At 37.7% G+C, this 27,455-nt stretch overlaps 1 protein-coding gene and 1 long non-coding RNA gene across 3 annotated transcripts in view; one reads left to right on the top strand and one right to left on the bottom strand.

The window, feature by feature from the left end:
* The first annotated feature begins 1,684 nt into the window (after positions 1-1,684).
* ELOC (elongin C) lies at positions 1,685-26,369 on the top strand. 2 transcript variants are annotated; one of them, XM_060610740.3, is made up of 4 exons: positions 1,685-1,790; positions 13,728-13,781; positions 18,138-18,281; positions 24,504-26,369. In XM_060610740.3, exons 2-4 carry the CDS (start codon positions 13,778-13,780, stop codon positions 24,692-24,694), a joined length of 339 nt encoding a protein of 112 aa, XP_060466723.1. In that variant the 5' UTR covers positions 1,685-1,790; positions 13,728-13,777; the 3' UTR covers positions 24,695-26,369. The 2 variants fall into 2 exon arrangements, with proteins under 2 accessions (XP_060466723.1, XP_060466722.1); XM_060610739.3 differs by lacking the exon at positions 1,685-1,790 and adding an exon at positions 1,837-1,966.
* Positions 12,674-27,455, bottom strand: part of LOC132664192 (uncharacterized) — a 54,386-nt gene continuing 39,604 nt past the window's right edge. The window contains exon 5 of the long non-coding RNA XR_009603505.3: positions 12,674-13,612. This is a non-coding gene — a long non-coding RNA (uncharacterized LOC132664192). The remainder of the gene's footprint in view (positions 13,613-27,455) is intronic.

Raw genomic sequence — 27,455 nt, 5'->3', positions numbered from 1 at the left:
TTAGCTGTCTTTCCTCCCCATCCACCAGCTCTCTTTTCTTCCTTTAAGGTGAATTTAAGGGCAGAATGGCATGATGGAAAAAAGAAAAAAAATTGGTAAACCTAATACACTGATAAGAACCCAAAACATTTCTTTATACATTACTGGTTTAAAACATAAACAGAAGAATCTTTCTGGAAAATAATTTGTCAACAGATTATCAAAATCACATTTAGTCAATGTGTTTCTATACAGATGCTAAAAATGATGTTTGTTGAAACTTTGGCTACAGAGAAGTTCAGTTGGAAAGTTAACAAAATATAGAACCACATATACACAGTATGATTATGTAAAAATGCATGGAAAAAAACTTATCTGCAATCTATATTTTTTCATAATAAGCAATATAATAAGCACAGTAAGCTTTTATATTGACTATGTAAATAAAAATTTATCCTGGACTAGGTTCTAGCCCTAAATCTGGCATTAGCTAGCCTCAGTATCCTCATCTGGAAAATTTTATCATTCTCTAAGCAACGAATATAATGATCCTTTAGAGGGTGATAATGCAATGAGAAAAAGAGGAAGACAGAAGGGGAGAAAACACTTCTGAAGTAAAGGAGGAAAAGTCTGATTGAAAATGGGCTCACAGCCTCCGCTCCTCACCCCATTGCCCCTCCTTCCTGCCAAAGTCTATTCTGAGCTACCATCAAAACCAAAAACTTCCAAAAATGATTTTTGCAAAGTCTTTGAAAAGTAACACAGAACAATCTGTTTGCAAAAAGCAAGAACTTTTATCTGCCAAATCAATAAAACATGTGTTTCAGCCGAAAGTTATTAATTAGGTCAACAAACTGGATCGCCTGTATCTATTTTCCTTTCGTGTATATTGTTAACACAACAAGCGCCTAGTTGAGCAACTTGTAATGGTGAGTGTCTTGGCCCTACATTCCCTACGTGCCACGGCCCGTAAACAAAGTGCAAACTTTATTTAGCTGTTTCAGCTTTTCTGGAAGGGTGCCTGAATTTAGCCACAGCAAAGCAAGTAAAAAGGATAGGCCGACTGACAGAGCGAGAGAGGAAGGATGCTGGGGCAGAGAGAGCATGGAGTGTTAAAGAAGGTCTCAGAATTCAGTATCCGCGCCAGACGCCTGGAATCTCTGTGAAAGATCTCAGAATTCAGGACAGCTGAACAACCCCGGGCTGGGAGGGGAATGCAGGGAGGGTTTTGTGGGGAGGGGGAAAAGCCCCAACCCTGGGGGTGGGGACGTGATTAGTTTTCAGTAATCGGTGTCTGAAAGGGAGGAAATGAGGCCACCCGATTGCGTGAACAGTTGAGATGCTCTAGCAACTTTTCACAAAAGACAGATGCTGCTTTTTAAAGACCACGATCTTGTTAACATAGAAACCGCACTTCCACTTTGCAATTTTTTTGTCTGTAATCTCCAAGCCCCCACCAGTACCCCCAAACCAGAGGCAGAGACAACCTCTAAAATTACCAAAAATCTTAACATCCAATGTGAGAAACTACAAGTCCCAGGCTGTAGTGCTGCCGTGGAGAGTACCTGCCAGAGTAACTACAAATCCCAGGATGCAGTGCTGCGACGGAACTCCGAGCATCTCTTTCAGAATGATGTCCCTGCGGAAATCAGATCAGGCTCGGCGTTGCATGCTGGGAATCAGAGACTCAGAATCCGATTGGTTGAGATTTGCAAATGACCGCGGTCAGTGGTACTGTAGGAGTAGGGAGGAGGGTGTGCGCACTTCCTGTGCACGGAAGCCGGCAATAGACTGCGTCCCTGCCTTACCAGGTACCGATCTCCCGCGCGTTGTAGAAAGCGTCCATGACCCGGCGGAAGTGATTCCTCCAACTGCCCCGGAACCCACGGCGGCAGGCAGCTGGGGGTGGGGGGGTGGCCCTGGAGTAGGGGCTGTGGCGGTGCGCGGGGACCCGGCGCGGTGGCTGCGGTGGCTTCAGGGCTGACGAGTGAGTCTTGGGCTGGGATGGGAACGGAGCTCCAGATTCGTATGGAGAACGAGGAAGGCTTGTACTGGGCGCGCTCACAGTCCCACTTCCCACCCCTTCCCATTTGGGCGGGGAAGGAACGGAAGCTCTTAACCTCCCCGGGCCTCCTCAGCTCCTGGTTTGGGGGAGGGGAGAAGAGGGCGGCGGGACCTTTCTAGGCGCCTCTCGGTGGGTTTGGAAGAGGGAGAAGGAGGGGCGGTCGCCAGCGTGTCTGGGCCTTCCCCGGGCTGAGCGCGGGGAGGGTGGAGTTAGGAGCATGGCAGCCCTGTCGCTTTTCCTTTTTGCTTTCCCCGGGTGCACTCGGATAAGTCCTTTTTTTGGAGTCCGTCCCCAGTCACAGGAGTGACTCTCACAGTCTTTCACAGTCACCGTCCCCCTCTTTCCAGCTGCAGGACCCCGACAAGTTTACCTTCTGGGCAACTTGTCGGTCGATCTCTACCCGACTTGATAGTTTGAAACTGTCGTGCATCTACCTTCAGTTTTTCTGAAACGTATCTAGTACGGCGGCCGCTGAATGTCTCTTACGGAACTAAAATCTCTTTAGTAATCTGTAGCTGTGGAATTCATGTCATTAGTGCGAGCATTTCTACTTTGCATCACCTTCAGTGTACGGAACAACCGAAATCCTTTAGTTTGAGTTTTAAAATCCTTACATGAAAACTGCCAAATTTGCTTTTTGACCCCCCAAATAGTTGTTTCCTTTAGTGTATGGTAGACTAAGATGATAAATTGCTGATCTTGCTTACATTATAATTCATGATGTTGAAACATCACAGGTGGATTCATTCATTCTAGAGATACAATGGTAAGAAAACAGCTATGATCCCTGTCACCGTGGATATTTATTGCTAATTACCAAGTAAGGATTTGGGGTTCATTATTAGTTTTTAAATGGTCATTCTTTTTTCCCTTAAGTATGAAATGTATTTAGTAACTACGATTTCAAAATATATATACATATTTTTTTAAGTTTATTTCAACTCAGCTGCCGGTTTCATTACATTATGGTAATTGTGTAATGTAATTAGTAGTTAGTAGCCAGAGGTTATAGTCAACCCTATATATCAAGTTGTTTTTTTTTTTTCTTTTTTATGTTTATTCATCTTTGAGAGGGTGAGTGGAGGAGAGGCAGATAGAGAGGGAGACAGATGATCCGGAGCCGACTCAGCACTGAGAGTGGAGAGCCCAAGGCGGGGCTCAGACTCACCATCTGTGAGATCACGACCTTAGCTGAAGTCAGACACCTAACCGACTGACACATCTACACACCCCTATATATCAAGTTTTTCTTTTTTTCAAGTTTTAAAGTAATATTTGAGTGTACCTTATAAAGTACTTTCTTTGGTATTTTTTCCTTAAATAGGTTTTTCAGTACTATAAAATAATCTGGAAACTCTTTGCATTTACATTGATCTGTCTAAATGCATTTTGGCTCACTTGTAGTAAACGTTTACTGTTCCAGGGACACCTGTGTGGCTCATTTGGTTAAGCATATGACTCTTGATTTAGGCTCAGATGGTGATCTCAGGGTCCTGAGATCGAGCCCTGTGTTGTGCTGGGGATGGAGCCTGCTTAAGATTCTCTCTCTCTGTACCGTACCACCTCCACTCTTGCATGTGTCTCTCTCTCCAAAAAAAAAATTTTTAAAAGAAGTTTACTGTTCCATTATTAAATAATATCAGAAAGGGGCGCCTGGGTGGCTCAGTCGGTTGAGCGTCCAATCTTGCGGTCTGTGAGTTCAAGCCCCGCATCAGGCTCTGTGCTGACAGCTCAGAGCCTGGAGCCTGCTTTCGATTTTGTCTCCCTCTCTCTCTGCCCCTACCCCGCTCGTGCTCTGTCTCTCTCTCTCTCTCTGTCAAAAATAAATAAACATTTAAAAAAAAATTTAAATAAGATCAGAAAAAGCCCATCTAGTCATACCTGAAATTTCAAGCCTTGAAATTAAGAAAACAATATTACCTTTCATTCAAGAAATATTTATCAAAAAAAAAAAAAAAGAAATATTTATCAAGCATCTGCTATACGCCAGGCCTGCTATAGTCCTGCCCTTATGATGAAGCTTGGGGAAAGCAGAGATACAATAAGTATATGTATAAGGAAATATAGTTTCAAGTGGTGATAGATGTGAAGAGATTATATCAAGATTAGAGTTAGGGTAAACTAGGTGACCAGGGTAAGGGTTTCGAATTTGATAGGGGAGTCAGCAAGGAAGATCTGCCTCTCTGAGGAGTTGATAGTTTTGCTTGGACAACCTAAATGATGAGGAAAATCTGAGGGAAGAGCTTTTAAGATAGCAGTAACTGCAAAATGCAAAGACCTTAAGAGGGGAATGAACTTGACCTATTACAATACAGAGAAGGCCAGTATAGCTGGAGCATAGTGAGGCAAGAATGATGGAAGATGAAAATCAGAATAGTAAAGATTAAATAAGATGCAACTTTATAGTCCTTTTTCTGTTTGTGATGAGAGGCCATTAGAGGATTTTGTGCAGGGGAGTAACATCTGACTTAGGCTTTCGATAACTAGTTACTGGGTGGCAAATAGACCAAGTTGGAGGAAAGTGGGGAAACCAGCTCCTAAGGAGGCTTGTAGTAGTCCAACTGAGATATGGTACCTTGAACTAGAGATGTGGTGTGGAAGTTAGTAGAAATGGTCTGATTTGGAATATCATTTGAAAACAGAGCCAGGTGGGTCTTGCCTTCACCCTAGGACAGGACAAAATTTGAGGAGTCAACAGTTTTGCCGAGCATCTGTGTGACCAGTAGTGCCATTTACTCAGATGAGGAAGACAAGAGGGTACACTGGTTTCTGAGGAATAAACTTGGAATTTTGTAAAGGAATAAGTCAGGAGTTTGATAATTATTGTACAGCTCAGAATGTGTGCAAGTAGGCAAGTTGGATATGTACAACTATTGCATGGGGGCAGAGTCATATTTTATAGGTAATATTTAAACCTGTGGACCAGAGGACATCAAGTGGAGAGTGTTAATGGAGAAGAGGGCAGATGACTGGGAGTACTCTGGTCAGAAGAGGAGCAAACAGTGATAGAAGCAGAAAAGGCAGGAGGATGTGGCATCTCTAACATTGAGGGAAGAAACTGTTTTGGGAAGGAGGTAGTAGCCAACTGTAAAACCCTGCTAAGAGATGACAGCTAGACAAGTAAAGTAATTGAAATGTGATGAGCTCTTTGAGTGGATTAGTGGGCCAAAAGTCTGATCAGAGTAGGTTAAGGAGATGTGGATGGTAGTAATGATGTTACAGCATTTTGATGTGTATAGGAATAATAGGAATTTGGTAGGACTAATAGAACAAAGTCCTTGGAGAGGTGTGCTTACATGGAAGGGTTGGCCTTAGATAAGAAGGATTTTTTTTTAATGTTTATTTTTGAGAGAGACAGACAGAGAGAGAATGTACACAAGTGAGGGAGGGGCCAGAGACAGAGAGGAAGACAGAATCCAAGCAGGCTCCAGGCTCTGAGCTGTCAGCGCAGATCCCTACACAGGGCTTGAACTCACAGACCCTGAGATCATGACCTGAGCCAAAGTGGGACACTTAACCAACTGAGCCACCCAGGTGCCCCTATTTATTTTTGAGAGCAAGATAGAGAGCTAGTGGGGGAGGGGCAGAGAGAGAGGGAGACAGAATCCTGAGCACGCTATACCCTGTCAACACAGAGCCCTATGTGGGGCTTGAACCCATGAACCATGAGATCATGACCTGCGCTGAACCAAGAGTCGGATGCTCAACCAACTGAGCCACCCAGGTGCCCCAGGAAGAATGGTCTTTCAGCTTTTGAAACAGGAGGGTAGACAGAAGAGATGGTATATACATGCAAGTAGAATGAAGGTAGAAAGACAAGGTAATTGAAGTGATATCTTTCTGTTTTCTTGATAAAATAAGTAAACTTGTCAGGGCAGCAAGGAGAAGGTGTTGGAGGTTTAGGAGAAGCTAGGATTTTTTTTCAGAGTAGAAAAGCCAGTTTACTACCAGGATCACTACAATGCCAGGTGCCTATTTAAAGTGTGTGGTCACAAATTTAAAGTTGAGGTCAAAATGGTTGTCTTTTTTCCAGCAACATCCATCTCTTGGTTGAGGCTTGAGCTAGGCAGAGAATTGGGTTTGCCCGGGATTGGGATGTGGGTGGGCATATACATCAGAGGGGAGGGCAGGGACTTAAGGTATAAAGACTGTGAGATGTGCATGGTGCCAATCCTGATGAATTCAGTGGGATTAAGCAAGGTCAGAACTTGTTTTCTATTTGTTTTTTATATTTGTTTTTGGCCCATTATTCTAAGGGTTCTTTTAAATTAATTTATAATATGTAGAATCTGTAATTAGAGAGTATATAGTGGGAATATTTGCTCAAACCTTTTTAAACCAAAACAAAGGAGTTTGGAGATCATTGTCTAAGAGGGAGTTTAGGTAGTTTACAAGAGTGAGGAAGACAGACTCCGTCGAAGCACGTAGCGCTCTGGAGTCCTTAAGTGCTCTGGTGTATGACCGCAACAACTCTGTTGAATAAAGATGGGAAATTGGAGTTACAGGCGTTTGTAGAGGGATGAAGAATTTCAGATGGGTATAGTCATGAAATAGTGGCTCTGGAAGGGACTTTTAGACACAGTTTAGCCCATTGTGTTTGGGAGATAAACAAGTATTATCACTTTAATTTATCAGGGTCTCAAGATAGAAATTTGGAGAGCAGAAATTTAGATGTGGACTTCCATTGACACTTCTACTTTGTATGGAGGCCTTTCCCACCTTTCTCCTGATTTGGCTTATACTGTTTACTTTGCTTGGATTTCCTTCCAGTTCTGCTTGGTAAAAATACCTCCTTACATTGAGACCCAGATCAAAACCTACTTTCCTTTTGTGGCCATTCACTTAAGAGATTCATAGTCCAAGATTTACTTCTTTAGGACTTCCAAAGTCCTACTCCTTCTCTATTAGCATCTGCAAATCTAGAGAATTTGGATTAGTTTTATTATCAGCATCAGTATCTTTTGAAAGGTTAATGAGACAAAACCATTCTGGATTGATATCTTTACAATGAAAGATACCTAAATTTAAGAAAAATAAATATATTTTCAAAAAAATCTTACTCTAACCTTATTTTAATTGAGATTAATTGACATACCCTGAAATAGTGTACCATTTAATTTTCCAGAAAGTTGCCTCATGTTCCTTCAGAAGCAACCACTGATCTATCACCATAATTCATTTTGCCTGTTCTAGAATTTCATATAAATGGAATAATGCAGTATGTACTTTTTTGTTTTTCCATTCAGTATAATATTTTTAGTATTCACCTATGTCTTGTGTACCAGTAGATCATCCCTTGTTGTTACAAATGGTATTCCTCTGTACACATATATCACGGCTTATGTGTCATCAGAATAGTTTCTCATTTGTTTTGAATAAAGCTGCTCTAGACACTTCCATAAAACATTTTTTTCTTTTTTCTTTTTTAATGTTTATTTATTTTTGAGAGAGCGCATGTGCATACACGAGCAGGGGAGGGGTAGAGAGGGAGGGGGACAGAGGATCCTAAGCAGGCTCTACACTGTCAGCCCAGTGCTGGGCGCAAACTCACAAACCACGAGATCATGACCTGACCCCAAGTCAGACGCTTAACTGACTGAGCCATCCAGGCGCTCTGTACAAGATTATTTTGTGGGCAAGTTATTTCTTGGATGAATACTTAGAAATCAAGTGTGAGGATTTAGGAAAGACTTGTTTATCAGTTTGCCACTTGTAAATTAGTAAGCTATAACTTACCAAAACATAAGTAACTGAGAACCATCATTCACAGTGATCTGAAGTCCACTTAACATCACTGTAATGATTGCTGTGGTCTGCATCACCCTATGTAATATTTCTGATTGGTCATTTGGGGTGAGTCTAAAATAGAGTTCTTAAATATCAGAAGGATCTCTTCTAATCTAGACTCCTAAAGGCCCATAGTTCACAACAGGCAGAACATAGGGCAGACATTTGTGAGGGTTTGTTTCTAGAAATGAAGCCCTGCTGATGGAATATTATAATGCAGTTGATTACTGAGTATTATTAGGTGAGTTATTATTTTAATAGTAAAAACTTGACCATTTAGGACAACAATTAGGCTGTGACTAATTGTTAACTATCAGAAATAGATTGAAAATTGAGGTCAGTGCTTTTACTTTAAATGACCTAATAGATTCCCTTAGTAAAGGCAAAGAACTACCCTCTTTGAGCTAGTGTTAGTGTGTGTAGACAGCCATGAGAACAAAACTTGTTCTTAAACTCAGGGATGTTTGGAAGCACATTTTAACCCCAGGAGATTTGAGGACATTATCAAACACAACATTTTCAGATAACTGAATTCGTTCCAGGAAACATAAAATTCTAGAAATCGTGTACAGAAATATATGTTTCATACACTTGCATTTATAATTAACAATTTGTGGTAGTCAGTGCAAAATTGTGAGACTGGCGTTTTGGTTATCATAATTTCATAAAATGTGGCTGTGACCTATGTCCTTGAAGTCTTTAAAATAAAAATTATTTTAAGAACCAAGAATTCTGGGGCGCCTGGGTGGTACAGTTGGTTGGGCGTCTGACTTCGACTCAGGTCACGATCTCGCGGTCTGTGAGTTCGGGCCCCGCGTCGGGCTCTGGGCTGACGGCTCAGAGCCTGGAGCTGCTTCGGATTCTGTGTCCCCCTCTCTCTGACCCTCCCCGTTCATGCTCTGTCTCTCTCTCTCTCAAAAATAAATAAACGTTAAAAAAAATTAAAAAAAAAAAAAAAGAACCAAGAATTCATATTGACTAAATTTTATTGTGAAAGATGGAATACCATCTCCTTCCTTCGTCACCCCCTCCCCTCAGTATAGCCCAAAATGTTTCAATAAACTTAAATAGAATAGTTTTCACAATGCTTGTCTAAAAGTTCTGTAAGTTTATTCAATGCCAACATCATGGGAAAACATAAAAGTAATCGATCTTGGTCAAAAGAATTGTACCTTTGAATAACCTTATTCTGTCAGAAAGCTCAGAATAGTAATATCTGTGTCTGTGGCCAGATACACTATTGTATGAAGTTTCACCCTGTTAACATTACATAATTACCATTGTGTTGGATACCTGGGTCATAAAGAGAGAATCTTGCCTTGTGGAAACTTACAGTTAGTAAGCAAGACAAAATGTATCTAAAAAGACACACTTTGAAGCATTTGCATCTAATAGTAAAGAAAACTATAAATTCCACAATGGAGGAAAAATGGAAGAGGAGTAGTACTATTTGCTAAAAGTATTAGGAGAGTCTATGCAAGAATTAGATATAGGAGCATTGTTATAAGTTAAATAGGCCAGAATGAGAAATTCTAACTCCTGTTGAGAGACATACATCCAGTGACACTATAAGCACATTCGGGCAGGATATTTTGATGTGTTATTACAAATTGGAATTGCGTTCTAACTTCTGTCAATTTGTATTACTTTGTTTTCCAAATTAATCATATTTTTACATATAGTTAGGAACTAATCATCAGGCTGACCATTGTTCCCTTATGAGCTGTTTGGTTCTATACGTTTATTTGTTTCTTTTTAAAAAATCAAATTTAGGGGGGCGCCTGGGTGGCTTGGTCAGTTAAGCGTCCGACTTTGGCTCAGGTCACGATCTCGCGGTCCGTGGGTTCGAGCCCCGCGTCGGGCTCTGTGTCGACAGCTCAGAGCCTGGAGCCTGTTTCAGATTCTGTGTCTCCCTCTCTCTGTGACCCTCCCCCGTTCATGCTCTGTCTCTCTCTGTCTCAAAAATAAATAAACGTTAAAAAAAAAAAAAAATCAAATTTAGGGCGCCTGGGTGGCTCAGTTGGTTAAGCTCAGTTGGTGACTCTTGATTTTGGCTCGGGTCATGATCTCACACTTCATGTTTCAAGCCCCCTGGTCTGGCTCTGCACTGACAGGGCCCACCCTGCTTGGGATTCTCTTTCTCCCTCTGCCCTTCCCTGCTCACACACCAGCAGGGGAGGGGCACAGAGAGAGGGAGACACAGAACTGGAAGCAGGCTCCAGGCTCTAAGCTGTCAGCACAGAGCCCCACCTGGAGCTCAGACCCACAATCTGTGAGATCATGACCTGAGCCAAAGTGGGACGCTTAACTGACTGAGCCATCCAGGCACTCCTCAAAATAAACTTTAAAAACAAATTTAAACCATAGTTTTCTTTTAAAAAAGTTACAGTTTCCTAGTTATTTACACTTTGAACATGTATTTTTGTGCATTTTATTTATTCTGCAGAAAACATAATTAATAGGCAGGAAGCCACTTGTTATACATAAATGGCACCAAACTATACCTATCATTCTAATCTGCTTTTTAAAAAATTAATCTTGGGGCGCCTGGGTGGCTCAGTCGGTTGAGCATCCGACTTCGGCTCAGGTCATGATCTCACGGTCCGTGAGTTCGAGCCCCGCGAGTTCGAGCCCCGCGTCGGGCTCTGTGCTGACAGCTCAGAGCCTGGAGTCCGTTTCTGTGTCTCCACAGAAGACATTCTGTGTCTCCCTCTCTCTCTGCCCCTCCCCTGTTCATGCTCTGTCTCTCTCTGTCTCAAAAATAAATAAACGTTAAAAAAAAAAAAATTTTTTTTTTTTTTTCAAAATAAAAAATCTTGGTGGTATTTCATACATACATAGATTTAATTTATTCCCTTTCACTGCCCATAATAACTATCAATAATTGTAGATATACTATTTTTATTTAGGTCATTCCCTAATTGGGAACTTTTCAGCGGTTTTTTCAATGTTTCATTTGTGCATGTATTATAGTCAATATTCTTCTCCTTGCCTTTGTGCACAAGCTAGTGTTTCTCTAAAATAGATACCAAGAAGGAGAATTATTGCTAGCCTCCTGATGATTATGCTGCTGCCTTCCAAAAACTGTTGTGCTATATATTTAGTATTATCCTCTTCCTCTTCTGCACCACTTGATTCTTAGCACATTTTAGTGTTTTAGTTTGGGTGTTTGGTGATTACTGTTGGGATCAAACATTTTTTTTGTACAGGTCTATGAGCTATTTTTATTTTTTTCTTCTGTTATTTTTCCAGAGTTCAGTGAGTTTTATTATATTTGTTTCTTTAATCTGTAGCATATTTTTTATGAATGGTATCAGTTAGATGTCTAACCTTATTACTTTTTCCAAGTAAATACTGAATGTAAAGAGACATACAAAAAATAGATTTGTAGCTGTTGCTGTCATCTACTTAATAACCTAAGTCAATCAGTTAAAAAACTATTAGTACTAATAAGAGAGTTCTGCATAGGTGATGGGATACAAATCAACTTTTAATGGATTTAAAAGCTTTTCTTTAAAACACCAGCAATAACCTTTCAGAAAGTATAATAGGAAAACAGACAGAATTCATAATAAAAACTATAAAGTATCTAAAAGTCCACCTAAAAAGAAATGTGTATTGATAAAATGGGACTTGCCTGGCCACTTAGAACATGTTTATCACACTGACTGTAATGAAAACAGTAGATATCTTAGGTATAAACAGGTTAGTGAGATAGAATATAGTCTAGAAATTCCTTTAATAGTAAATGATTGCAGTAACATTTCAAAATTGAAGGATGGGCTAGCTGTTCAAAGGTCTTTTCAATGTTCAGTAATACTAGATTCAAAACTGATTGCTTTGTGGGTGCTAGGCTCATCTAGAATTTCTATTGGTTCCCCAAAAATAAAAACTATAAAAGAATAATGTTTATATATAACACTAAAAGCACAATATATCTGAGGACTTTTTGTTCATACTGTGTCTTTTGCCTAGAAATATTTTCAACCTACTGCTCAACCACGTGTGTTTACCTACCTAATTCTTATTTCCAGAACTCAGCTCAGTTATGGAATAGACACTCAAGTGTTTACCCTGAGAATGTTGTAAACCCAAACTTAGACTTACGTAGGTAATTTGTAGGTTACATCCCAATTTAATCACACTTTAAATATTTTTAACTTCTACCTAAGAATTAGGATTTACTCAACTCTTAGTGTTAATATACTGTGGATTTTTTTGTTGTTGTTGTTAGTGATGGGGAGTTTCTCTTCCCCCACCCACCCATCTTTAACCCTTGAATAAATGGTGAAATTGATTTACTATATTAAGAAGTCTATAGAGAAGCTGTTGCTACACAAAGGGCTTCTAAAATGTGACTGCATGGTTGCATAGCTACTGCTAGTTAAGTAAACATCCTAGATGTTTGGCTCTGGAGATTTTCCAGATAGAAAGTTGGCACTTGAAGTTCTTGCTCTAGCTTTTCTATCATTTTTTTCCTTTGTTGTTTTCTTAGAACGATTACAAAGCAGTATGAACAGAATACAGCAATAATGACCAATGAATTTTTATCTGCTATTATTATCATAAAGTGGCAGAGTACTGCTTTTAGTGCTTACACTTTCGATAAGTATCTAAGGATTTCTATCAGCAGCTCTTACCTAGCAGCAGTGGAAAACAAGTTTTAATGGGAGCCAGAATTTTTTACCATAGCAGCATGGAATAATGGAAAGGAGTGCAGGCCTTAAAGCAGACCTACCTAGGTTTAAATCCTCTTGCTGCCACTTGAGCTGTAGAAGCTTTAAGCAAGTAGCAGCCTCTTAGTGTTTCTTCATCTCTAAAATGATAATAATAATACCCTTGTGGAAGTGTTGTTTTAAAATAATGTATGTAAAGCATGTAGTGCAATGTTTACCACTTATCAGGCCCTCAACTTGTTGGTAATAATATGACATTGCCCCTGTTGCCCTTATCTCGTATTAGAAATGGTACTTACATATCCATGCTTAGCATTCTAGACTAACAAATAGATTTGATTCCTACTCTTACTCTGTCATTACTGGAACAAATCATTCAACTCCCTTATTACATCAGTGATGTTACTATTTTTTAAAATGAGGAATTACATAGGTTATCTCCAAGTTTCTTTCCTGCTATAAAATGTTATGGTTCATTTTCTTGGCCCTTCCCTTAAGGCTAGATAAAATACTGGTCAGGAATTTCTTAGAGAACAGGATGTTTTCCCATTAATAACATAAAAATACTGGTATAAATGAAATCTTGAAGAAATGATATAAAAATAAAAAGTTACTCAAAACATGAACCCTTTTCCTTTAGCATTCATCTTTGTAAAATTTAATATTTGTCAGAATATTAAAGATTTTCTACAACTTCACTGTTAAACTTTAGAACTTCCATAGACTGCAGAAAAGATGCACATTATAAATGTGCACAATTACATAAGAGGAGGGCAAGCTTTATCTTTTTCATTTTTCTGAAGGCTACTTCATGTCCTTGGATTTATCATGTTATCATTGGTTTAGCAAATACGTGCTTTAGTGTCTGCTAGTATCTAGTAGATACAAGTATACAAAGATGATTAAGGTCAACGATCTCCTTCAAGTTCAATTCAACTCCTAAGGAACAACATCTGTATTTTTAAACTGTTGTCAGAATAGCTACCTTAAAGGGAAGGAAAAAAACAAATCTGTATTTATACAGACCACTATTCTGAAGGTGATCATCTTTTCCTCCCATGTTCAGAAACTTGATACTGTTCCGTTTATGGTGGCTGGGAAACTCCTGCATAGCAGAGAGAGAGTTTTTAAACTTGTAATACCAAGGATATATTAAATAGTAATGGGCGAAAACATGTTATTCCAGCATTAATCTTAAAATAGCATTGTTATATTTTCAGGAAACTACTAAAGTTCCTGTGGAAGTAAAGTAGAATTTCATAAGAACATAATGGGTAAGTTACATAAAAGTCATTTTTTATTGCAACTAGTAGAAGCTGGTCTTCTCAAAGATAGGCCTTTGACATTGGTGAATGCAATCAGAATAGACTGAAATTAGTTGTTTAAATCTACAGCATCTGCTTACTGCAGGCAAACCTCAGAGATATTGTGGGTTTGGTTCCAGACCACAGCAATGAAGCTAGTCAAATGAGATCTTTGGTTTCCCAGTGCTTGTAAAAGTTATGTTTATACTATACTGTGGTCTGTTAAGTGTGCAATAACATTATGTATAAAAAACAAAACACAACATAATACCTGCTAAAAACAAGGTATGCCTGTACATATTTTTGAAAGGCAGATAAGTAATGTTTTTGTGCCAAATATATTTGTGATCGCTAGTAAGAAATAGCACCTTAAGAAATTAGAAACTTTCCCAACAAGCATATAAAATGCTTTACCTTGCAAAAAAAACACAAGAATTACAAATTTAAATAATTAATAATTGTTTTTATTTTTGTTCTAAGGGATTGATAACACCTGCTAAATATCTGTATGCTTGAGTAGTCTATAATTTAAAAGTTACTTGCATCTTTATGAATGTCCCTGCTTTTTATTATGAAAAATTGTGAGTCATACACTACATAGCCTTCAGTGATTGTTAATGTTTGGCCACATTTGCTTTCTCTGTGTGTGTGTGTGTGTATGTGTATGTATGTATTTATATATCCACATACACATGCTTGCTTTTTTCTGTACCATTTATTTAGTTGTGCAGTATCACTTCACACCAAATACTTGAGTAGGCATCTCCTAATTCATTGCATATTCAGAATTTTCTCAGTTATTTCAGTAGTGTTGTTTGCAGCAGGTACATTATAGACATAGCTCATTTTATTGTGCTTCACTTTATTGCACTTCACAGATACTGCAGTTTTTTGGTTTTGTTTTTTGTTTTTTGTTTTTGTTTTTGTTTTTACAAACTGAGTTTATAGCAGCCCTGTGTGGAGCAAGTCTATTGGTGCCATTTTTCCAACAGCAGTTGCCCATTTCATGTCTCTGTCACATTTTGGTAATCTCACAATATTTCACTTTTTCGTTATTATAATTGTATTTGTTACGGTGATCTGTGATCAGTGATCTTTGATGCTACTGTTGTAATTGTTTTGAGATACTATGAACCATGCTCACATAAGACAGGGAACTTAATCGATACATGTTGTGTGTGTTCTGACTGCTGCACCGACTAGCTATTCCCTCATCTCTCTCTCTCTCCTCAGACCTCCCTATTCCCTGAGACACAAAATATTGAAATTAGGCCAGTTATTAACCCTACAATGACTTCTGAGTGTTCAAGTGAAAGGAAGACTTGCACATCTCTCACTTTCAGTCAAAAGCAAGAGATGATTAAGCTTAGTGAGGAAAGCATGTCGAAAGCTGAGACAGGCTGAAAGCTAGGCCTCTTGCAACAGTTAGCCAAGTTGCAAATGCAAAAGAAAAGTTCTTGAAGGAAATTGAAAGTGCTACTCCGGTGAACACACAAATAATAAAGCGAAACATCCTTATTGTTGATGGAGAAAGTTTGAGTGGTCTGGATAGAAGATCAGACCACCCACAACAGTCCCTTAAGGCAAGGCCTAATCCAGAGCAAGGCCCTGACTCTTCAATTCTGTGAAGGCTGAGAGAGGGGAGGAAGCTATAAAAGAAAAGTCTGAAGCTAGCAGAAGCTGGCTCATGAGTTTTAAGGAAAGCTGTCTCTATAACATAAAACTGTAAAGGTGAAGCAGCAAGTGCTGATGTAGAAGCTGCAGCATGTTATTCAGAAGATCCAACGAAGGTAATTAATGAGGGTGGCTACACTAAACAACAGATTTTCAGTGGAGATGTAACACTTTGTATTGGAAGAAGATGCCATCTAGGACTGTTGTAGAGAGAAGTCTGCCTGGCTTCAAAGGACAAGCTGACTCTCTTGTCAGGGGCTAATGCTGCTGGTGACTTTTAAGTTGAAGTCAGTGTTCACTGATCATTCTGAAAATCCTAGAGCCCTTGAGAATCATGCTGAATCTACTCTGCCTGTGCTCTACAAATGGAACAACAAAGCCTGGATGACAGCACATCTGTTTACAACATGGCTTACTGAATATTTTAAGCCTACTCTTCAGACCTCCTGTTCAGGGAAAAAAGATTCCTTTCAAAATACTACTACTTACTGACTGACAACGTACTTGATCACCCAAGAGTTCTTATGGAGACGTGCAACAAGATTAATGTTGTTTTCATGCCAGCAAACATAGCATCCATTCTGCAGCCCATGGATCAAGGAGTAACTTTGACTTTCAAGTCTTGTTACTTAAATACATAGCTGCCATAGATAGTGATTCTCGTGATGCATCTGGGCAAAGTTAACTGAAAACCTTCTGGAAAAGGTTCACCATTCTAGATGCCATTCAGAGCACGTGTGATTCATGGAAAGAGGTCAAAATACAAACACTAACAGGAGTGTATAAAAAGTGGATTCCAACCCTAATGGATGACTTTGAAGGGTACAAGACTTCAGTGGCGGAAGTAACTGCAGATGTTCGGTAGAAATAACAAGAACTTGAATTAGAAGTGGAGCCTGAGGATGTGACTGAATTGCTACAATTTCAAGATAAAACTTTAACAGATGAGGAGTTACATCTTATGGATGAGCAAAGAAAGTAGTTTCTTGAGATGGAATCTACTCCTGGTAAAGATACTGTGACAGTTGTTGAAATGACAAGAAAGGATTTAGAGTATTACATAAACTCAGTTGATAAAGCAGTGGCAGGGTTTGAGAAGATTGATTCCAATTTTGAGAGAAGTTCTCCTGGGGTCAGATGCTGTCAAATAGCATCACGTACTACAGAGAAATCGTTCCTGAAAGGAAGAGTTGATCAATGCTGCAAATTTCATTGTCTGATTTTATATAATTGCCACAGCCACCCCAGCCTTCAGCAACCACCACCCTGCTCAGTCAGTGACCATCAACATCAAGGCATGAACCTCCACCAGCAAAAAGATTACTACTCACTGAAAGCTCAGACAATGGTTAGCATTTTTTTTAGCAATAAAGTATTTTTAATTAAGATATATACATTTTTTTTTTACATATAATGCTATTGCATACGATGGTATACTGTAAACAAACTTTTATATTCACCGGGAAACCAGAAAATTGATTTGACTCACTTTTGCGTTGCTTTTTCGTGGTGGTGTAGAACTGAACCCACAGTTATCTCTGAGGTATGCCTGTGTTTTATATCCAGTCAGGGATCACGTATTGCATTAATTTGTCTCTTTAATCTCATCTAAACAGTTCCCTCCTTTTGGGGGTGTGAGGAGTGAGGTCTTTGATGACCATTTAAAATTTAGATTTGTCTGGGTTGTTTACTCCTGATTAGATTCAGATTAAACATTTTGGACAGCAGACGAACATTAATGATTTTTTTATTTATTAATCCTAATTGGAAGGATTTTTAAATTAACTACTAATGAATAAATAAATGGATGTTTATAGCTTGAATACTCCAGTTTTATCCTCTGTACTCTTTTTCTTGGGCTTCGTAAGTTTTTAGAATAAGCCTTAAGATATTTTCTTTCAGATATTGGTAACCATAAAAATAATTCTGTCAGTACAATACTGTGAGAATTCTAGATGTTAGAAAGATCTTATGGGGATATACAAAAATGCATACTCCCAGAAAAGTTATATTGAGCTAGCTACTGTGGCAGAAGCTGTGGTGGCAATGAGGATAGCTGGCAGTGGAGTAACATCTACGTGCTCTGTGTCCTCACCTCCACTTGGAATTTTCAAAGACTGGTATTTGTCTATATTCATTACTTCAATCGTGCAATAATTTAAACTCAGCAGTAAAATGTTTGGATTATTAATACGGACCAAGAGCAAGATGCTGAGTAAAAGGAAGCCCTAACTTTTAGAATTAGGAGCTTATCAGGGAAGTTGAATTCACATGACATATAAACATTCATTCATAAACACACAATGTGTCATGTTTTTAAGATGAGTATTTCAGGTGATTTAAAGTTTTACTGTTTGCTTATTTTATTTGAGCCTTTAAATTTGAATGTGTTACTGTGTTCACAAAAAAATTGTTAATACTTCTTTGAAAAATACTAGTAAATTTTCATCTAAAATAATATTCTTAAATGTAGTTTATTCTGACATTGGAAAATGTTTAGAGAATGATAAAACAAGGAATTAAAAAAACCTAAAATCTTGGTAGATCTTACCATCCAGAAATGTTTTGGGTCTGAGTTATTCAAAAATTAACCTTGGTAAACCTGTTTATTTTAATTTTGTGATTCAAAAATCATTTTACTACTTACTTTAGATGGAGAAGAGAAAACCTACGGCGGCTGTGAAGGCCCCGATGCCATGTATGTCAAATTGATATCTTCGGATGGTCATGAATTTATTGTAAAAAGAGAACACGCACTAACATCCGGAACAATAAAAGCCATGTTGAGTGGCCCAGGTAGGTACATTTCTTTATTTTCTGTTAATAAATCTTTACTTTCAGTAAGTTCTTAACTTGAATTAAGCGATTCATAACATTAAAGGAAAGAGACAGTAACTTTTCTAACATTATTTCATGATTGTATTGCATTGGAAAAATTGGTTCCTGCCATTTCCTGTTTTCAGTTATTTACCCTAATAGGAAGGATCATTTCCCTACATTAGTTTCCATGTTTAATTTCTTCACCACAGTAGGACTCTGATGGTGATGTGTGCTCCTAACTACGTATAAAGTTTATGTTTAGAAATTTACCACTTCCCAAACATCTATTCTTACCATTTTCTTTTTTTTTTCCCTTGAGAGGTTTTTGGTTTTTTTTTTTGTTTTTTTTTTTCTTTTTTACCTTAAAATTTTTCTTGAGGATTTGAATTTCTGGAGCACACAATAATTCTGTGTTCAGCTTTTGGAGGAAACACCAAACTTTATACAGTGGCTGCACCATTTTATATTCCTACCATCATTGTATGAATATTCAGGTTTCTCCACATTTTCACTGACACTTATTTTCCCTTTTTTTTTGATTCTAGCCATTCTAATGGGTATCAAGTGGTTTCTCATTATAGTTTGGATTAACTCTTCCGTAGGGACTAATGGTGTTGAACATCTCTTCTTGTGTTTGCTATACAGTTGTATATCGTCTTTGGAGAAATGTCTATTCAAATCTGTTGCACATTTTTCAATTCAGTTGTGTGTCTTTTTGTTAGTGAGTTGTAAGCGTTTTTTTTATAAATTCTGTGGACAGTAGACCCGTATCAGCTATGATACGCAAATATTTTCTTACAACAGTTGTGATTTTTTTTTAATGTTTATTTTTTTTTTGAGAGAGAGAGAGAGAGAGAGAGACAGAGCACGAGCAGGGAGAGGAGTGGGGCAGAGAGAAAGGGAGACACAGAATCTGAAGCAGGCTCCAGGTTCCAAGCTGTCGGCACAGAGCCCAACATGGGGCTCGAGCTTGTGAACCACAAGATCATGACTGGAACCAAAGTTGGACACTTAACCGACTGAGCCACCCAGGTGCCCCATAACAGTTCTGATTTTACCTCTTACAGTTAGGTCTTTGATTTTCACTTAATTTTTGTATATGATGTGAGGTAATGATCCAATTTCATTCTTTCTTATATGGGCATCCTAGTACCATTTGTTGAAGAGACTGTTCTTTCCCTCATTTAATGGTCTTGGCACCCTTGTTGAAAATCAGTTGACCATAGCCACATGGGTTTATGTATGGGCTTTCAACTCTCCCCCATTGATTTTTTTTTTTTTTTTTTTTTTAAAGTAATCTCTACACCCAACGTGGGGCTTGAACTCACAACCCTGAAATCAAGAGTCACATGCTCTACCCGCTGAACCAGGGCGGGGGGCGGGGGTGGCATTGCATTGATCTGTCCTTATGCTAATACACAGTATTTTGATTACTATAGCTTTGTAGTAAGTTATGAAATGAGGAAGTGTTTTATTTTTTCAAGATTATTTTGGCTATTTGAGGTCACTTGTTTTGGGTCTTCTTAGATTTGCTTTAAATTCTAGTTAATACACAGTGTAATATTAGTTTCAGATGAACAATATAGTGATTCACCACTTTCCTACAATACCCAGTGCTCATCACAAGTGCACTCCTTAATCCCTATCACCTATTTAACCAATCCCCCCACTCACCTCCCTTCTTGTAACCATCATTTTGTTCTCTATAGTTAAGAGTCTGTTTCTTGGTTTGCCTCTTTCTCTTTTTTTTCCCCTTTGCTCATTTGTTTTGTTTCCTAAATTCCACATGAGTGAAATCATACAGTATTTGTCTTTCTCAGACTTAATTCATATAACGTATTACTCTAGCTCCATCCAAGTTGTTGCAAATGGCAAGATTTCATTCATTTCTTTCTTCTTTCATTCATTGGTAATATTCCAGTGTGTGTGTGTGTGTGTGTGTGTACGTACACACACCACATCTCCTTTATCCATTCATCATTTGACGGACACTTGAGCTATTTCCATAATTCGGCTGTTGTAGATTATGCAGCTGTAAATATTGGGGTGCATGTATCCCTTTGAGTTAGTATTTTTGTATTCTTTGGGTAAAAAGTTAGCAGTGCAATTGCTGGATCATAGGGTAGTTCTATTTTTACGTTTTTGGGGAACTCCATACCGTTTTCCAGAGTGGCTTTGCCAGTTTGCATTTGTACCAACAGTGCACGAGGGTTCCCCTTTGTCCATCCTTGCCAGCTACCTGTTTCTGGTGTTGTTGACTTGGGCTATTCTGACAGGTGTGAGGTGATACCTCATTGTAGTTTTGATTTGCATTTCCCTGATGATGAGTGATGTTGAGCATCTTTTCATGTGTCTGTTGGCCATCTCTATGTCTTCTTTGGGAAAATGTTATTCATGTCTTCTGCCCATTTTTAATTACATTATTCAGTTTTTGAGTGTTGAGTTTTATAAGTTCTTTATATATTGTGGATACTATCAGATATGTCGTTTGCAAATATCTTCTCCCATTCCATAGGTTGCCTTTTAGTTTTTTTTTTTAATTTGTTTTTTAACATTTATTTATTTTTGAGACAGAGAGAGACAGAGCATGAACAGGGGAGGGGCAGAGAGAGAGGGAGACACAGAATCTGAAACAGGCTCCGAGCTGTCAGCACAGAGCCCGATGCGGGGCTCGAACTCACGGACCGTGAGATCATGACCTGAGCCGAAGTCGGATGCTTAACTGACCAAGCCACCCAGGCGCCCCTCAGTTTTCTTGATTGTTTCTATTTAAGGTCACTTGTAATTCCTTTTCCATATTTTTTACTGTGAAATTTTTATTTATTTAACTTTTTTTTTTTTTTTTTTAAGCGAGAGAGAGACAGAGGACGCAAACAGAGAGGGATAGAGAATCCCAAGCAGGCATTGCACTGTCAGTGCAGAGCCAATGTGGGGCTTGAACTCACAAGCCGTGAGATTGTGACCTGAGCCAAAACCAAGAGTCAGATGTTTAACCGACTGAGCCACCCAGGCATCCCTACTGTAAAACATACAGAGAGATTAGTATAATACACTTGCATGTACTCATCTCCAGCTTCAATTTTATCAATATTTTGCCAATTTCATTTCATCTATTTTCCTCACTTTTTTTTTTTTTTAAACGTTTATTTATTTTGAGAGCGCGAGCTAGGGAAGGGCAGAGAGACAGAATCCCAAGCCGGCTCTACCCTGCCCGTGCAGAGCCCGACGTAGGGCTCGAACTCCTGAACTCTGAAATCATGACCTGAGCTGAAATCAAAGGCCAGACGCTAAACTCACTGAGCCACCCAGGCACCCCTATCATCCTCACTTTTTTAAAGAGTATTTCAAGCAAATATATCCTGCCAGTGTCATTTCACTTGCAAAATCTGTGATAGTCCCCCCTGCACTCTCCCTTTTTTTGCAGACCATGAACTTTTTGGAGAACCAAGTTATTTGTAAAATGTTCACATCTGGATTAGACTTAATGTTTCATTTTGTAAGCTTATAAATTAGAACTCTAGAGGCTTGAGTAGAATCCAGCTCATTTTTCTAGGCAAGAATACTTTATAGGCAGTACTACTGTATTTCTGTTGTATCAATATTTTAGCAATGTCAGGATAGCTTAGTAGGTTACAGGGCTAGTAAGCTGATTCATCTCTGAACAGTTCTGCAGTTAGATTTTCATATGATGCTTTTAGCATTCATTGTGATTACTGCTGAGATTTACTTCATTTGGAATTACAAAACAGTGACTTTCTAATTCTTATCATTTCTTGTGCATTTATTAGAATTCTCCTATGAAGAAATATTTGGTTACCCTGAAATATACTCTGTATAGCGAAAATAAGTGCTTGATTTTTTTATGTTTACATATAATTTTTGAGTAATGAAATTATTCTTCAGCATCCTCCAGTAGCAAAGAGTGTTTGGGGTTTTTTTGTTTTTTTGTGTTTCATTTTCTTGTGACTTTTTATTATTTAAGGTTTTTTTAATCTAGTGTAGTCCTCACTGATGCTGAAATTGCCCCCATTTGCTCCATTTTTATTCAGAAGGAGCCACATCAGGTTGGCTTCTGTGTCCTTTTGACCTGGCTCTGGTAATTTGGGATAGCTGTACTACTTTCTATAATGACAAGATTTCCTAGGCTCATTTGGTATATAATTCTCCAGTCTGGAAAAGAGCCATTTTTCCAAAGAGCCATTTTCTCCTAATGGAAAATGGGCTTTAAGGACCCCAATCTGGTTGTTAGCAGTACTCCTTGCTCGTGGGATGAATTAAGTTTAGACTTTTCTACTGGATAGAGCTAGAATTTACTTTAGAAAAATAAAATCATGGGTGCCAACAAATTTTAACTAAAAATTAAGATTAAAGGATGTTTGTTTTTTGTAAGTGTGGTCTCCTTTAATATATCTGCAGCCCCGAACTAATGTTTGCATAAAAAAGAATGAGGTACTGATACTTGCACCTTCAGAATATGCTAAGTGAAAGGAGTCAGATACAAAAGGTCGCATGTTGTAGGATTCCATTTATATCCAAAATAGATAAGTCCATAGAGACAGAAAGATTGGTTTTTGCCAGAGGCTGAGGGTTGGGAAAATGGGGAATAACTGCTTAAAGGGTTTAGGATTTTATTTTGGGATACTGAAAATGTTTTGGAACTAGATAGCAGTGATGGTTGCACAACATTGTGTATGTACACTGAATCGTATGCTCTAAAGTGGTTAATTTCATGTTATACGAATTTCACCTCAAAAAAAAAAAAAAAACCCTAATGTTTGTCTAGTATCAAAGGCTTAATAAGTGTCTATTGGTAGTATTTCGTACGTATATTCAAGAAAGAGAATTTTAGTCATTGACAAACCAAAATTGACCTCATTGCTGTGAGTTACTCATTCAATCCTGCTCTTTTCTTCCCACCCCACCCCCAAGCAACAATTATTAGAAAACTTTTAAAATACTACTACATTCTCAGAAAGTACATTTTTCTACTTTTTATATTCAGTACTCGTGCTAGACTGCTAAGAAACTATTCTATCCCTATAGTAAATGCTAAATGCTATAACCTTTATATAGCTAAAGAAATTTTGAGAGATCATTAAAAACAGTTCATAAAGTGTTACTAAAACAAAAAAAAGTAACTTATGAGGAGATCTCATGAACATAATCACACTTTTAAAAACTAAAGGGGGAAACAAACATTTATTATTTATTTTTATATGGCAATTCACTATGGCACAGGGCTCCTGATGATACATAAAGACTTGATTCCCTAAACTGAATCTTCGAAAAGATTGTCTCTTTTTTTTTTTAATTTTTTTTTTAATGTTTACTTATTTTTGACAGAGAGAGAGACCGAGCATGAGCGGGGGAGGGGCAGAGAGAGAGAGGGAGACACAATCTGAAGCAGGCTCCAAGCTCTGAGCTGTCAGCACAGAGCCCGACACAGGGCTCGAACTCACAAACCGCGAGATCATGACCTGAGCCAAAGTCGGACGCTTAACCGACTGAGCCACCCAGGCGCCCCAAGATTGTCTTTTTTTATATACTATTCGCCTTTACTTAATCATGCCACCATGATTCTTAGGAGAAGCTAAAATTTCCAAAGTCCTTGGAAGAAAATTAGAATTTCAAAATTAGTCTTGATGAATCTCAAATACTATCTTAATAAAGATTTCTTTTTTATATTTATACTCAGAAATCAGAATAAGTTATTTCATGTGATGCTAGTTGGGTTTATTCTTCTCACGTTGTATTAGTTTGCTAGGGCTCCTGTAACAAAGTACCATTGACTGTGTTATTTAAACAATAGAAATTTATTTTCTCATAATTCTGAAGGTTAGCAATTTGAGATCAAGGTATTGGTAGAGTTAGTTTCTTCTGAGGCCTCTCTCTTTGCCTTGTAGATGGCTGTCTTCTCTGTGTCTTCACATTGTCTTCCCTCTGTGTGCATCTTTGATCTATAACTTCCTGTTCTTATAACAATACCAGTCATTAGATTAGGGCCCACCCTGATAATCCTGTTTGGCCTTAATTATCTCTTTAAAAATACTTCCTGCACAGAAAAAATAAAAAAAGAGGAAAAAAGGATCCTATCTCCAAATATAGTCACAGAAGTACTGAGGGTTAGAACTTCCCAACATGGGAATTGTGGAGGAACACAGTTCAGCCCATAACAAACATACTTCTTTTCTTTTACAGGTCAGTTTGCTGAGAACGAAACTAATGAAGTCAATTTTAGAGAGATCCCTTCACATGTGCTATCAAAAGTATGCATGTATTTTACCTACAAGGTTCGCTACACTAACAGCTCCACGGAGATTCCTGAATTCCCAATTGCACCTGAAATTGCACTGGAACTGCTGATGGCTGCGAACTTCCTAGATTGTTAAATAAAATAAATTATAATAAACTGTTAACTTTTTTCAGTATTTAATACCTGTAGTTCAGTTAGTAATTTTTTCATATATAGCATGTTGCCTGTGTGCAGTTGAACTTTAAAGTTCATTGCAAAGCAGATTATCTTCTGTTCTTTTGCATAGCAATCAGAGTTGAAATTTGTTTGCTACATCAACAAATTGAGGACATTTTCACAAATTGAGAAATAAACAAATATGCCAATTCGTAGGTGGTTTTGCCTTATCCTTTGGATGTGATTTTTAAAATTAGAGCAGTGGTGATATAGTAAAACTGAAATTTAAGCATAAATGAACACATTCTACAGGTAAATAATGGGGCTACGTATTTTTGTGTTTTTAGTGTTTTTTTTTAAAAAAAAACAAAAACAAAAACCTGATCTTGTAGCCGTTGTTAGCATTACTAGAGTTATGCAAATAATTGCATTATAAACATGTTTATAACTTAGCCAAAACATTGATTTTTATAACTGTCAAAGACATAAGAGTTGAAATTTCTTATGTGTCTTTTGATAAACTGCAGTATTGTTTAAGTGTATCTTGTCTTTTTGTTTATTGCTGCAATTTAAGAACTTTATTTAAAAGCAGTTTTGGAAGATTACTAGGCACAGCTTTTGAAGCAATCACTTTTTGAACTGGTAGCCACATGGTCAACAAGTAAACTACATGATTGATTACATGTGCATTGTGCATTTTGGCCAATCCAAAGTACTGTACCTGCATTGACTATAAAGCTTCCTTTGCAATATTCTTACATAGTCCCTTGTTGTGACTGCACTTCTGATTATTTAAATATGTTTTAAAAGACTCATTATGGACTTTAATCGGCTCTTAAAAGCTAGGCTTTTCAGAACTATTCTAGTCTTCCTCCAACAAGCTGAAATGTTATAAAAGATTAAAAACATGGAGAGATGCAGTGCAAATCTTATCATGTACTTTGATATAGTATATGAATTATCTTCTATTAATTAAAATATGTCCCAATAAGTATGATGCCCATAATCTGTGGGTCTTCTACTGAAATCAGATTTACAAAGAGGTCATTCAGCTTTTATACTAAACAGAAAAACTATGACAGAGCACCTCTGCTTAGGCATGAGAAAAGAAGTACTGGAGTGGGTTTATTATTATCTCTATCTTAGTGGTAAGACAAAACTATCATTATAGGAGATATATATTTAAGCCTTCAGCTTAGTTCTTTAAGACTGATTTAATATGGACCAGTTTTTCTGGAACCTACAAAAAGCATAACCAAGATCTGTAAGTAATTTTTCCTCATAGAAGACCTAACATTGTACTTTCCAGCTTACTGAAAGCAATTAAATGTGTTAATTGCATATATTTTAGTAACTTCTCAAGACATACTGGTACATATTTTAGTATAGAAGACTATCAAGTACAAGAATTATATTCTATCTACTTGCTGACAAATAACGTCAAAAACCTAAATGATGATTCTAAAGGTCAAAGTGACAACTAGAATAAAGTTTAACTTTGACCAGTTTTAGTAGGTTACTTTATGTGTTAGATCCAGAAGTAACCTTAAGTTTAAGATATTGAAGTAGAACTGAAAGATTAGGAAAAACTGTATATCTTGCGGCAAATGATACTTGCATGTTAATAAAGGCTCTTGACTGAAAGGTTTGATGAACACTTGGTGTTTGATCTTTTTAACTTTAATTTTCTCTTTTTTCTGAGAATTCATGAAACCACTTGCTTCAGGACATTTGCCATATGATTGAATAGCAGGAATTTTTATTTGGTTAAATCAAAGAGATTCTTTTACATAGCATTGAAATCTTAACAGTTTTCTGAGACTTGATAATTAGTTTACCTTTCAAATGGGCAAATCTCAATTTTTTTCCTGCACATAAAATATTACCACAAAATCCTGTTTTATTCAGTCAATACTTCATTTTTGTACTAAGATGATTTTATGCTTTTTAGGTTGCTTATCTTTCATGCAATTATTGACAAATGACAGTCTCCTTACTTTTGAAATCTTGTTGATACTGAGAAATGCAGTTTACTGTAAGCAGTAAATTCACCTCATGTTAGTAGAACTACATTTAGAGACATCTTGCTACATATGGAGTGGTCATCTTAGTGTGAGCCATATTGCTAAATTTATCGACTCTTCAAAAATAGTGCAAATATTCTGAGAAATAACACAAATGTTTTTGATCCAAACCTACTGAATAAAGGTAAGTGGCCAGGCTGGTTTAGGAAGAAAGTATATAACTAAAGGAATTAGAGTACCTTTCTCAAGTAGCCAGTAATCTGGTTCAGGTAGTATGGCATGTCACAAAACTAAGTATAAGAATGTAGCAGCATCCAGATGCCTAGGTGACTTAGTTGAGTATCCAACTCTCCATTTCGGCTCAGGTCATGATGTCATGGTTTGTGGGATCGACCCCATATCAGGCTTCATTGCTGGCAGTGTAGAGTATGCTTGAGATTTGGGATTCTCTCTCTCCCTTTCTCTGCCCCTCCCCTGCTCGCTCTCTCTCAAAATAAATAAAAACTTTAAAAAAATGTAGCAGCATCAAAGCTGTAATTCAAAGGGATTTCACAAATTTGCTTTCTTATAACGCAACACATCATCTCTTGTTCAAAGTAGACGGAGTTTAAGCATTGTGTTTCCAACATTTTGGGTTTTTTTTCCAACATCATATTGAAAGGCAATTTTTCTGTTCTGGGCAAGAATAAACTGATGAGGTACCATACCATCCTTAAA

This window comes from Panthera onca, chromosome F2, assembly GCF_046562875.1.
Source record: "Panthera onca isolate mPanOnc1 chromosome F2, mPanOnc1 haplotype 2, whole genome shotgun sequence".
In the NCBI taxonomy this organism is placed as follows: domain Eukaryota; kingdom Metazoa; phylum Chordata; class Mammalia; order Carnivora; family Felidae; genus Panthera; species Panthera onca.
This window is presented reverse-complemented; position numbering and strand designations above follow the sequence as displayed.

What these genes read in the sequence shown, in the direction of transcription:
- ELOC (XM_060610740.3), top strand. An exon ending in AGCCATGTTGAGTGGCCCAG is followed by an intron (nt 18,282 to 24,503) that starts GTAGGTACATTT and finishes TTTCTTTTACAG; the next exon opens with GTCAGTTTGCTGAGAACGAA.